At 37.0% G+C, this 14380-nt stretch overlaps 2 protein-coding genes and 1 non-coding gene across 4 annotated transcripts in view; 1 reads left to right on the forward strand and 2 right to left on the reverse strand.

Moving 5' to 3' along the window:
- The window catches only part of LOC129718445 (uncharacterized), a 150558-nt gene extending 143078 nt beyond the window's left edge, over positions 1-7480 (reverse strand). Inside the window, exons 1-2 of one of the 2 annotated variants that reach the window (XM_055669234.1) lie at positions 7354-7480; positions 6276-6687 (exon numbers count right to left, since the gene is read on the reverse strand). In XM_055669234.1, the coding sequence (XP_055525209.1) occupies positions 6276-6336 (61 nt within the window). In that variant the 5' untranslated portion in view covers positions 6337-6687; positions 7354-7480. The remainder of the gene's footprint in view (positions 1-6275; positions 6688-7353) is intronic. The other variant, XM_055669235.1, reaches the window with a different exon arrangement.
- The window catches only part of LOC129718443 (RING finger protein 17), a 580234-nt gene that overhangs the window by 551063 nt on the left and 14791 nt on the right, over positions 1-14380 (forward strand). The window lies entirely within an intron of this gene.
- Positions 10359-10431, reverse strand: Trnar-ucg (transfer RNA arginine (anticodon UCG)). Its single transcript has one exon. It is a non-coding gene; the product is annotated as a tRNA-Arg (tRNA).

Here is a 14380-nt window from a genome sequence, read left to right on the forward strand (position 1 = left end):
CAGCATGGCTTTTTTCCTGGTCGCTCAATTAGTACAAATCTTGTTGAATTCTGTTCTTTTTGTCTACAAAATATGGAAAATGGAGCACAAGTCGACACGGTGTATACTGACATTAAGGCAGCGTTTGACCGCGTTGATCACAATATACTGTTAGCCAAATTAAAGCATCTTGGAGCTTCTACTACCTTCGTCCGGTGGTTGAAATCGTTCCTTGAAAACCGCTATGTATCTGTAAAATTAGGGAACGCAGAATCTCGCGGTTTCCGGAGTACTTCAGGCGTACCTCAAGGTAGCAATGTTGGACCTTTACTGTTCTCGCTGTATTACAACGATGTCTGCTTGGCACTTCCTCCAGGATGTAGAATCGTATACGCTGATGACCTAAAAATCTACTTCGTAGTTCACTCAGTTACTGATTGTATTGAGTTTCAAAAATTGATTGATATATTCCATGAATGGTGTGTTTGTAACCGTCTCAGTTGTTGCCAAGTGCTCCGTAATCAGCTTCAGCCCAAGAAAAGCCCCTATTGAATACAACTACTCTATTAACGGTCAGGATATTGAGCGAGTTACGGTTGTAAAAGATCTCGGTGTTCTGCTGGATACCGAACTCAGATTCCACGATCATTACAGCAGTATCATTTCCAAAGCAAGCAAGAACCTGGCATTCATAATGAAAATTGCTAATGAGTTCCGTGATCCGTACTGCTTACGAGCATTGTACTATACACTTGAACGCTCTGTCCTTGAATCAGCGGCAGTTGTTTGGAGTCCTTATACTGGGCTCTGGACAGCACGAATCGAATCGGTACAGAGAAGGTTCATCAGATATGCACTTCGAGGTCTCCCTTGGACAGATTCTGTGGAGCTTCCTCCATATATAGATAGGTGCAGGTTGCTGGATATGGACACATTAGAGAAACGAAGAGATGACATGCGTGCTGTATTTGTTGGAAAGGTGCTTTGTGGATCAATAGATGCGCCATTGATTCTAGCCAATATAATGTTAACGCGCCCTTCAGAATTCTCCGGACAACTGACTTTCTCAGAATCCCTTTTCATCGGACTGCATATGGTTAAAATGAACCAATTACTGCCATGTGTAAAATTTTTAATTTCGTATTCCATTTGTTCGACTTCAATATTAGCTGTGAAACGTTTAAATGTCGATTGCGTAGCCGAAGCTCTTTTTAATTTGTTAGTTTTTAAGTTATATTTTTTTTCATGTAGACTGTTGTCCGATGATGCTAAGTAAATAAATGTTAAATGTTAAATAATGCCTGTTTATTTGGTAAAATATTTTTTTAATTGTTTCCTAATTCGAATCCGTAAAAACAACAAAAATTTAAGCGCTGATTAAATACTATTATTGAAATGTCATAAAAGTTTTTTAATTATGTAGGGTAAATTACCAATTCTCGTCAGTCTATGACAGTTGTAATGTTTCAGACTGCCATCCTTTTTTAGCAAGCGGTCGAGTTTCATCTATTGTTTTTTACCATCTTTTCCTACTTTTTATCTATTTGTAAAAATTGACAAAAGCTATCGAAAGTTCAACGGATTTTTTAAATTAATTTGTGAAAAAGCCGCCCTTACAGTTCGTTTTGGTTGACCAATTTCCATTGTGGCAATTAAAATACCAGCAACATGCTGTGCTGACTGCTGACGAAACCGTTAATTACCCTATAATCATAACGTGAGTGCTGTACATCTCGAACATTCACAAACTACTCCGGCGTTCCACTAGAAAGTAATCTTGGACCGCTTTTTTCGTGCTTTTGATATCGCAGCTACACGCAAAAGTTGGATTGTGCGTAACCAGATCAATTATAAGCGAAATTAGCGCATTTACTGATTAAAATTGGAACCAGTACAACGCATGTGCGTTGGGCATAACGCATTTGATGCTCTAGCGTATTTTAAATGTATTGCGCAGCTCCAAACCACTACACTTATAAAGCATCAGCCGATGTTCAGAAGGTTGGCATCGTTAAAACAGTGCAACCAGCAATCAACACTGATAAGTTGGGTACTGACTCCATTGAAGAAATTATTGTCTGATCGATTCACTTTCATGAATCAGGTCACTTGAAAACATCATTCAATCATTAACAATAAACAAAAACATGAGATTAGTCCAAAACATTTTGCATTTAATTATGACTCTGGTTTCATTCACATGCATTCGGTTCTACGTTACTGGCACCAGCGTCAATAACTTCCGCGGCAACAAGGCTCGCCATTGGCTGTTTCGATTGCTGACGATTTTTAGGGATGCACGAGCGGTTGATACACACCGGCTCGCGAAAGTAAAGAACGGTTTTTTGAGCGCCTCGAAACTGATCGTTCGCCCGAAACCGAAGTTTACCGAGACATTACGATTTTTGTGTATATGATACATATTCTGATTTTGATCTCTGTTAATGTATTCCTTGTACAACTTTTGCGTTATGCGTATCACGCATTGGTTGTGCGGAGTCAGAGCAAATTCTGTGCGAATTGAAAGGACACATTGGATGATTAAAGCTTGAGCTTTTGCGTGTAGTCTTGAAAAAATAGAATGTAAGCTATCCTATACTAATGATTTTCCATTTGTTCCATTGTTTGAAATTTTTGTTCTCTGCATTAGTAAGGTTCTTTATGGAATCGTATGCATCGTATCAGACAATTTAGATTTAATGAATAAGAAAATAATATAATAATGACTATCATGTAACAAAACGAGGATAGAAAAATAGTGGTTTGGTGCTCTTAAGCCACTCACTCACAATACGGGTTGTGTTATAGTAGGGATATGAGTGCGGGGGAAAATTGAAGAGAAAGCGAATAGGAGAGAACAACGTAAAAGATTAAGTGTTTTTCTGTGGCCATTAGCGATACTGCTTACCGTGCAACGCACGTACTATTTAAGTGAACCGTTGTGTAGTACGTATAATCATAAGTTAGGGACCAACATTTGAATTGTTTATCGCAGTAGGGTGCGAATGAAAATCAACTTTTCGAATTTTGGTAGTTTCGTCATCTCGTAAAAAAATCCCCATACAAAATTACTGCTCAATTGTCAGCAGCTTCTTTCCCAGAATCAGGTATGGTCATAAAATTATATTGCCACAGTTAGACAGACATTCGATGCAATCTTCCGTTGCATAGCTGCATGAAATAGTATATTTTCCCGACATTCCTTTGCCAGAATTAAGTGCTGATTCTAGACACCTTGTTTCCCATGAGATACCGGGACGGGCGTAAGGATATAAATAAGCTACAAAAAACTTTTCTTTTTGCTAACTTTACTTATAGTTATAAAGTGTAGACTGTAGAGGCATCCTCCTAGCTGGTCTCGAGGTACGATGCTGGAATAACATGCGAGTCGTCGTAGGTTCGAGTATCGGCTCAGGAGAGACTGTTAGTGTCAATAGGATCGTTGCGCTAGCCTAGCCCGCAATTGCCCTGTACATTTTAACAGTTGGCTGCGAAGTCTGTGAAGGTCGAGTTCTGAATCAGACGTAGCACCATGGCTTTGCTTTTCTTTAAGTAAAGAGGCAAAGAATTAAAAACCAAGAAAAGGACTGAGAGAAAAATTGGTCAAAGTTTCACTTTTTGATCGATGAAAAATTTTCATGCGCTTTTTGGCGTAGAATTACGTCTTACGGCAACATATATAAGGGTACAAATTGAAAACCCGAAAACATTGAGAGCGTTATGTAAATTGTCCACTGTCACTTTAAACTTAGTCCGTTTCCAACCAGTTTCCTTCATTCTTGTAGCAATCGATTGGGAAATCGTCTATGCATCCGCCCAAATGCAAAAAATGTAGTTCGATTACTCGAACTATTGTACTATTGAAAATTGTTAAGCCTTGTTGAAACGCCGATTTCAACCTCTGATTGGTCACTTATTGCTTACCTTCCCTAACACGGTCGACAGAATGATATACCTAGTTAACCGGGAATGCACTCTTTGGACTATATAAGAACCTGCTTCTGCTCAAATCGATCAGTTTACTAGCGGAGGGTCTCTATGACGGTCCTAACTAATTAGCAGCAGTAGCAGCACACACACACAATCAAATGACTTCATAATATTTAACATGTTTTCTTTTCAATATGAGAACTTATCGATCGTATTTCCAAACATATTGCAAAAAATACATGACATAAGACAGGTTGTCGTAATTTCTTGTTAACCTTGCGGGTGTGTCTTATAATCAAAACAGTGAAACTTCAACCGCTACAGTTGTTAATTTTTCTCCCTATACTTTTCTTGCTTTTTTAATTTTTGGCTTTGTCCCTGTTTTTCGATATCGAAATTGTATTCGATACCAAATTGCGGAATTGCGTTTGGAATTGATAAAAAAACTTTTTTCAATCGGACTTATAAAATTTTCAAACTGGAAAACTCGATAAAAAATTTTTTTGAAGCAATACTAGATCTCGAAGTTTTATGCAGTTAGACATTAGACTTAGAAAAAATTCTTGATATCAAAAATTTCATCCAAAAATCAAAAATATGATCGGTCGAAAAATGACTTCCCGGAGGCCGACTGAGCTGAAATTTTGCATGGGGACTTTTTACAATAGGAAAACTAAACGAAATTCGAAGGTCAAGTTTTCCCCGTAAATTCTATTAAAACCCTGATGAAAAGTAATGCGGAACCCTAATATTGAAAAAAAATTTGAAGATCAATGGCTTTGGGGCGGGCTTGTTTCCCAAATCCCACCCCTCTTGCCCCCTTGGCTACGCCACAAGTGCAATATATTATTTGAACTTAATCACTTAAAATGTTATTTATGGTGATTTATTAGATAAATTAACATTAAATATAAGTTTAAAACTTCGGTAAATGATCGGAAATTTTGAAAAATAGCGGATTGCAATGAAAAAACAATTTTTGATATTAACTTCAACAAAATTTTAACCAAAATTTAACATGGAAAAGCTATCATGTCGAAAAAAGTCAGTGTTATCCAAAGTCAGTATATCCAAAATAAATTAAATTGGCACTAAGAAAAAAATCATTCACCAAGTCGCGAACGTTCATGATTTTAAAATACAATAAGGTCTTTTCTTATGCCTTTTTTATGTGGGTTGCTTTTCTCCATTACTCAAAACTGGTACAAGAAATCGGCATCATTTCAATCACGTTTTCCGTTTTAGACCACGAGTTATCATAGATCAGTTGACAAAAAAAACACACAATTTTTGGTGTAAAAGCTCAAAATTTAGAATATTGCCTTTTGGTCTCTGAATCAACCACTATCATATTCAAACGAGGTTTAAACATTTTAGGACGGTTTTCTTTGTTATATTTGCAACTCATAAGAGTCTTTTTTACGCGGGCCCATACGAACTTAGAACGCATCCTCCGCGTAAGAAAGACCTTAGTGTAGATCAAAGCATTGAAAAATTGTTACAAAAAAGAACTTATGATGGTGTTCACCAATCAGATATTTTTTTTTTTCTAAAATCATGAGAAAGGCTGCTCGTCTCTACCTACCTCTTCGAAAGATTTTTCTCTAATTCAAAGAAAGGTCTTTTCCAAGTTGCAAATGCAAAAGAATTATTTCTCTGCGTCGCTTTTTTCACCTGAAAAAAATAAGTTAAACCACCCATTTTTGAAACCCTTGGGAGGAAACTTGCTTATTGCTGCTTTGTCGTACGACATTATAACAACAAGCGTGTTTTTATGTACCTATAGTAGCACAAAGGGATGAAGTAAGTAAAACAAATTTTAATGATTTAAAATACACTCTATATGTTAAAAAGAGAATTTTTTCCATGTAAAACAGTAAAGTCATGGGATAATATCATTTTACTACCTTTGAACCATGGCAGAAAATTGATATTTGGTATAAAAGTAAAAAAAAACTATTTTTGAAGATAGATTTCTCAGTCCTATTCTAAAAAAAACAATTTCACCTCTGGTTATTCGTGAATACCAAGTGAACACACTGTAATCAGTTTATTTGCTCTAATATTCGTTAAATTTTTAATAAAGCGGCCTTTATTACAGTACAACCACTATTAGTACTATCTCCATTATAGGAGCGCTTACTCTAATAATGTCTTCGCTGTAGATATCATCAACAGATATCCGTATTATTACTTTCTGCCGTATATTGGAGTTTCAAATTTCACTTTCACTCCACTAACTCAATCTCGCAATCTCATAATATCCTTGGTTTATGATATGCAAACTAAAGTCATAAAACATCAACTCCGAACAACTAACCGAGTTGAAACAGGTCATACGTATCATATGTAAATTTAATATTTACCTATGATTAGCAGGTATCCGAATATGATTAGCACTGCGAGGTAAGATCGGCGCAGGAACATTTTCCTTTTTTTTCCTTCGTACCGATTTCCTGTACAGGTAGTCAGTATCCAACCTGACTCTCACTTTCGTTTAAACTTTACGCAAACCGCGACGAGGCCAGTAGTATTGGGTATCTGTACCCTTCGCCAAGCAGATGCAGCTGTTCTTACCAGTCCGGTCGATGATGATGATGATGATGTTGATTGTGGAGATAACTGTTATGTCACTCTGTGTTTATATTTATGCTCTGTGTTGAGTATATTCCAACGCTTCACTACACGTTCACGACACACTTTTCTGCGGCACAATCATGCTTTATGAACAATAAACACTACAGCACCGGTATGCATGCATCACCAATTATACTAGCTCTAAAGAGAAGAAAAGATGCAAAAATCTAAAAGGAGAAGATTCAACAATAATAACACTAGACTCTAGGCCGTGCGGGCAGAAAAGTAGAATCGCTTCACAGTTTAACTAAAACCGTTGCTGGCACTAAGTGTATTCCAATGAACCTTTTCCTTGACTGAAGCTGTAAGGTTCCCACTCCTTGCACACCAAGTGGGTCTCTTCTTCGCTGATTTATGAGCCCCTCAAAGCTTGCATTACCGATTCACTTGAATAAAGAGAAGACCTACGAATTGATTAAAAGATTAAACCCGCCTCTCTGCACATTCGTCGTTCCTTTTGGTGATACCACCCGTAGGCACTGTAGGATTTTTCGAATCAGCCAGCACTGTTGCACTAGCTCCCACAGATCTTTGACACCCGAAGGCTCAGTACCAGGGAGTTATATAAAAATTATGTTAGTTCAATCCGCTTGCAGATGGGCCACGATCACGCGAGAAACAGCAATCGCAATCGTACGATCGCTTCCTGAACACGCCGCAAGCTACCGTACGCGAGAGGCGCCAAAAGTCAAAGTTGAATGCTTTCACCGAATCTTAATGATGAGCACACTCCATCAGCATTCGATCCCCATGGAAGATCGCGTTACAACACCCTTGTGCACGTGAACCCCTGCAAAATAAACTTACGATAGCAAAGTAAAGTTTATTTCAATACCGACGAGGACCACGCAGAACGTCTTAATCCGAACGATCAACGCGTACTGAATTAAAATATAAAAACTATTCACGTAGAAGTCAACCCGAAAATGTAAACTTTACTTACTAATGCAGTCGAGTACTCCCCTACCTCTTTAATGTGGCCGAGGCGCGAGACAAAACTCCGCGTGTGCGCACCCCTGAGAGTAAGAGATTCATTCCTATGCATAATCGCCTGAGAACCCGCTCTCTGCCAGCGCGTGCGACTCAAGCTGCTTTCCTTCGCGCTCGGTCGGTCTCATGAAAATTAAACCGAGAAGTCGCGCATTGAGTCACAGATCCACTGCTAGATGGGACGCTACATCGATACTTTACTGACTCTAGCCTTAAAACTCGTTTGAGCAATTCATCTGTCCATTTGGCTGTGCCTATAGTGAGCAACACTTCGTGCTGCAGGCAACAATCGAGCGAATGTGTACGTAGAACCCTTGCTAATCCCAGTGCACAAGGTGCGCATTCACACTACCCTGTACCGGCAGAACTGGCGAAGGGCTGTACCGATCGGCTGCGATCGGCATAAGGCTATCATTTTGCGCTAGTCATCAGCACAGCATTAAAGATCACTAATCGAGTCTTAGTGACTATGGCAACGACAACGACAACAACGCCATAGACGTGATCGTTCACAACACAGTCAGTCGTTGTTTGATTTTTTTTTATTTCTGAACATAAGATTTTCTGATCGAAGCCGTCTCTCCCTGGACACCGAAGATTGTAGCTTTTAGAATGGAGTCTTCAGACAGATCGGAAAAGTTAGCGACAGTCGTTCTATGAAAGGATGTAAATCTTTTTTTTTATGTGAGTTTACCTTCCAACAAACGAAACAAACGTCACTAGGTCGTGATACTATTAGGTTTATGAGTGCGCGCAACCTTGCGGCGCTCACGGCGTAATGTTTCGATATTACTCTATAAATGTTTCTACTACTACGAATCAGCAAGCTGGAAATGTTAACCGATTCCTTTCAGAACTCCGAACAGTCTGCTGGAGATCGCTCACAGCTCAGAACCTTGGCTTTCAACAGGCTTCCAAACAGTTTGGTCTGCACGATTTATAAGTAAAAAAGGGTCAAGGTGCACGCATAGTTGTAGATTGCGATTCGGCTTCTTCCCTACGAAGTTGGAGTAATAACGATAGAGAAACGTGATTCAACATTCAAAATTTATAGCCGATGGCTCAAATATCCAACCGGCACAGTGGCATTCTAATTCGAAACAAATTACATGTAATCTTCACAAGGCTTTTCTGTCAGATGCTCCATTCGCAATTATTTCCTCCCACGTTCGTCGTTTGCTTCAACGTTTGTGATATTTGATTTGATGGTTGCCTTGAGCGCGTCACAAAATAACCATTTACTTCCTCGCTCGCCGTCCTGAGCACATTCGAAAGGTGCCACATTGAGCCTATAATGAATTTCACACTTTTCAAATCGATTGAAATGTAAGCATAATAATAATTCACAATTTTTGAGTTTGAGATTGAATTTTTTTCAAATAGTTGAAGAGGTGATATGCTATTTCAAATCACAAGTAGTCAGAAAACTGTTTTCCTTGGATATTCTTTTTTATTTTTAAAAACGGATTATTCTATTATTTTTCACTAGCGGTTACATACTTTTCTGCTTTTGAAACATGTGGTTTTTTAATTACATTACAATTATAATTTTCCTTTAGTAGAGTGGGAAGAGAATTTGTTCTAAGAAATAATAATTATTGGAGGGTTAAGGCCTTTTCTCAGATTTTTTTCATCTCAATTGAAATCACAAAAATAAAAAAAATGCATGAGCTTTTGCTAGTCCATGAACGATTATTTTGATAGATCTCTTTTTTCTGCGTATGTAAACGTTTAAAAAAAAAGACACTAAACAAGGGTTCAAAACAACGATATTGAAAAAGGTCGTGAATATCTAAATGGAAATGACAAATAAAATCAAAAACTGTAAACGATCAAAACGATTTTTTCTTTACCAGAAAAATGGCAAACAGAGCTAAAAATTACTTCAACAACTTAAAAATAAAGAAAAAAAATATCCTTGACAAACAATTATTGACCGCTCATTGCTAGTAACAAAACTAAGCATAATAGCAAAATCAAAATTATAAGATCGTTTTAATATAAATAAACAAACAGATACAGTGCGTAATCCCTGTTATGAACGGGAACATAAAGGGTAAAACGATAACCTCGTAATCACCAAAATGTGAAAGCAATAAACTTGAATTTTTACGAAAATTGCCAAAAACTAAACATATGAAGTAGATACGAAACATTTAGGTAATGTTGTCAAACATAGATAAATAGGTATGTTGTGACGTGATAAATAGCTTGATTTCCAAATAGTCTGAATAACAGTTAAACAGTTCTTATATGACAGATAAACAGTTCTTAGCTAACTTCGCGGTCGTCATACTCTGCTCCTATGCATCGTTTGTGGAACTCAGGAAAGCATGCAATCATATCTGTCTCAGTTTGTCAGATTTTTGCACGTGTGTTGCATTCCTCATACAACATCTGCTCAATTTTCTATCACTGGCTTAGGAACAGAGTGGAATGATCATCACTCATGGTATGGTATAAATTCTTTACATATCGAATCCATGAGTCATTTCTTGGTTGCTGTTGTGTTGCTGTTGCAGCACAATTGCGGTACTCACACCGGTATTTTAATTTTCTAGATAAAAATCTATGATCTAAACAGAATTAAACCCTGCAACTTTTTTCGTTAAATCTGTCTGATATTGGCATCAAATATTTATTAACTTATTAACATTAACAAAAATGTTTCATGAAAATAAAATTAATCAATTAAAATTACATAATTTTTAAGTTGTTTATTATTATGTTTGAATCTAAAGCAGAAGACATATATATGTATTGACTTACCTACATAAACAAATAAAAAATTTATTCTCAACTAGAATAAAAAAAATTTCCATCGACCGTGACAGGACTCGAACCTGCAATCTTCGGATCCGAAGTCCGACGCCTTCTCCATTAGGCCACACGGCCAACTCGATGGTGGGGAGAGCGAGATACGCTTTAATAATCGTTTTCATACAGGTAATACCCATGTTGTACACCAAGCTTTGCGATGTATTTCGTGAGCTTTCACAAGTTAACACAAGCTTCATACAACATGAAAATCATGAAGAACCTATGCTATAAATAAAATTGAACACCCGTATGCTATCTAATTTTATTCATTTTTTTTTGTTATACATTTCTTTCTCACGATAAACCAGCTATAGGAACTTTTAGCTTGAGCTTTTGTGATATGCTATGGAAGCTGTAATCTGGTGGCAGCTTTTGTTCTAGCTATTCGACATGTAAATGTATGAGTAGAGGCTAAAAATAGAACCAAGAGGGAAAACAGAAAGTCGATTCGCATCAATACTGACAGGTTGCACTGTGAGTTCGTCTCGCATGTAGTGTTACTAGTACGTTAGAAATTTGAGTTTTAGAATGAAACTGAAAAAGGTGAATAAAAAAAACTTACCTTAGCTTAACTTAACGGTGATGTATACCTTTCTACAGAGCTTTTGTTACGTTAAATCATTGCATTAGGTAGCCTAGATGAATAAACTCGCTTTACTTTTTCTGCAAGATCTATGCGGAATATGCGAGCAAGTCTCTTTGATTCATTAAAACATTAAATGTGGTAGTGAAGAGAAATTTTCAAATAATTGTCAACTAAGATAAATTCATTAATTCTTATGCGAGCTGTTGACAGAATCTCCACAATTTTACACTACACTTTTATTTCACTTCACTTATTAATTTTATCACCCAGTTACCCTAAACCCAAGCACTTGCAGGCACACAAAAACAAAATACAGAAAATCACGGGTGCATACAGATTTTTCAACTTGGATGCAATCCAGATCGAGAAGCGTGAAAAACAAACGTTGTCAGATCAGTTGCTTTAATATTGTAGAGGAAATCCTTTAACCAACATAAAAATATTACTTTAGATTTTTTTGTCTCCGATATTAAAAGATTTCGTGTTCGGTCAGTGGGGTTTTGCAACTTGAAAAACAAAAACAATAACAAACGTACAAGCAAAAACGCCACTCGTGGTTTTCGGGAAACGCATTCGAAAGACTGAATTCAATTCTGAATACATTTACTGAATTCAATTCTGAATACATATGTATATTGAATTCAATTCTGAATACATATAGCTAAATTATTAATTAATCACAAAACATTTCCCGCTCGTATTAAAAAAACGTTATTTGTGATCTAAATATACATAATAATACAATATGGGCAACATTTTAGTCGGGCTCCCGCCCGTGGGCTATGTAGGCCAACTAAAACGAAGCCAAACATCATTTCTGACAACACTGATTTTCGTTTGAGATATTTATGAATGCTTTTTCAACGCTGGACATAGAGAACTAAAAGAAATTAAAATAATTAAATTAAATTAAATAATAAGAAAACCAAACGCAACTGAGTATACATTTATAACAACCATATTTGAATCAATTGTTTCAAAAACGATCTAAGTTAATCTGGCGTACTAATGCAAATCAGCTGCCTATTTTTGAGAGTGTTTATGGAGACGTTGTTGTTGAGCACTGTTTGGGTTGGAATAACGATGAGATTTTTTTTGGCAATCACATAGGCTTGAACCAGGCGGTTTTTGAATTCGGACTTATGCTGCACTTTCCGGATTCCATCGTAGATTTTGAGCTATTGTATGGCATAAAACAAATGTATACTGATCGGGGAAACAATTATTTACGTAGAAAATCCAAAAATCCAGAAAGAATGTTTTTGCACTTTTGCAGTTTCTTAAACGTTTTCAAGCTTGCCTGGGTTCCCTGTGTTCCTCAATCGATTTGCAAAATTGATAGCTCAGCCCAACGACTGAAAGTCTTTTATTAGCTGGGCAACGAGTGAAAATCTACGGCAGTATTTATATATAAAAAACCTAAATTAATCCACCTAGCGGTCAGACCCAGCCTTTCTCATTCAATTTTTTATTTGTAAAAATAGATTTACATGAACGCTTCAATCCAATAAATGTATATTCACTCTCTAGGTTCTAAAATATTGATGTTGTAATCTTTACATATAAAAATGCAGTCAAGTCTGTCTGTCTGTCTGATCCATATAGGCCCGAAAACTACCGAACCGATCGACGTGAAAAATTTGTATGTAGGGGTTTTTGGTGTCGATAAAGGTTCCTATGATAGTTTGAGACCCCTCCCTCTCCTGGAAGGGAGAGTCCCATACAAATGAAACATAAATTTCTGCACAACTCAAGAACAAACCAAGCAAATGAAACCGAATTTGGCATGTGGATGTTTTAAGGGGTAACTAATATGTTTTTAGTGATAACAAATATGTACATAATGGTTTGAAATCCGACTCCCTCTTCTATGAGGGAGGGATCCCATGAAAATGAAACACAAATTTCGCACAGCTCAAGAACCAATCAAGAAAATACAACCAAATTTGATATGTGAATGTTTTTAGAGGTAACAAATATGTCCATAATGGTTTGACGCCCCTCCCTTTTCTGGAAGTACATGTTTCTTTACAAATTTCTGCACATCTCGCGAACTAATCAACTAAATGGAACCATATTGGCTGGTGAATGTTTTTAGTGGTAACAAATATGTTCCATAATCGACCTCAGACAACATTTTGGATTGTAAGATGGCAACTTCCGGTTTCTGGAAAACAGCCGAAAATGGCCAATTTCCACCCAATATAATAATATCCGGATCTAGAATAATACACAGGAGCTAAAATCGACCACAGATAGCATTTTAAATTTTAAGATGGCGACTTCCGGTTATATGAGTTTTTCTTTAACCAGTATGCCGTTCAAAATCCAGAAATTGTCTCCAAATGCCATTATGAAATCCAAAATGGCGACTTCCGGTGTCGGAAAAACAGCGGCAAATGACCAAATACCACCCTATATGGATGTTTTCGGAACCATAATGATGCGCTGGAGCCACAAATCGACTTCAGACAACATTTTGAATTGTAAGATGGCAACTTCCGGTTTCTGGAAAACAGCCTGAAATGGACGATTCCCATTAAATATCAGTATTTCTGGAACCAGAAAGATGCACAGAAGCTATAAATTGATCACAGACACAATCTTGAATTTTAAGATGGTGATTTCCGGTGTCTGGCAAACAGCCGGAAATGACCAAATACAATTCAATATGAATGTTTTCGGAACCAGAATTACGCCCAGATGACAGAAATTGATTTCACAGGCAATTTTAAAGTCCAAAATGACGACTTTCGGCTTCTGAAAAACAGTCCAAAGTGACCAAATATCACCCAATATGAATTTTTCTTTAACCAGTATCCTAAATACCATTTTGAAATCCAAGATGACGACTACCGGTTTGTGAAAAACAGCCTAAAATAAACAAATATTATCCAATATGAGTATCTCTGGAACCAGAATGATGCAAGGAGCTAACAATTGACCTCAGGCACCATTTTGAATTGTTAAATGGAAACTTATAGGCAACAGTCGAAAATGACCGAATAATACTCAATATGGATATTTCCGTAAACGTGATGATGCATAGAAACCAAACATTGACCCTGGACACTATTTTGAATTTGAAGACGACCACTTTTAGTTTCTGGAAAACAACCAAAAATACCTCTCAATAAGGGTATTTCCGGTGTCAGATTGATGCCAGAAAGTCTGCTGATAATGACAGAATACCACCCAATATGAATATATTCAGAATTAAGGCGATGTACAGAAGCCAAAAGACGAGCATGTTGTCATTTCGATAAAATCAATCATTTCAAACGATTTGTTATTTGACTTTGATCATATCCTATGGCCGATTTGTCGTGCATTTGCAGACTTCAAACAAACCGCAAGGAATCAATGAACTTGGAACGTTCAAATAGTACGACACCACATTTAAATTATGTTGAGGCCACATATATCGATCAAAGCAGG

This window comes from Wyeomyia smithii, chromosome 1, assembly GCF_029784165.1.
Source record: "Wyeomyia smithii strain HCP4-BCI-WySm-NY-G18 chromosome 1, ASM2978416v1, whole genome shotgun sequence".
Lineage (NCBI taxonomy): Eukaryota > Metazoa > Arthropoda > Insecta > Diptera > Culicidae > Wyeomyia > Wyeomyia smithii.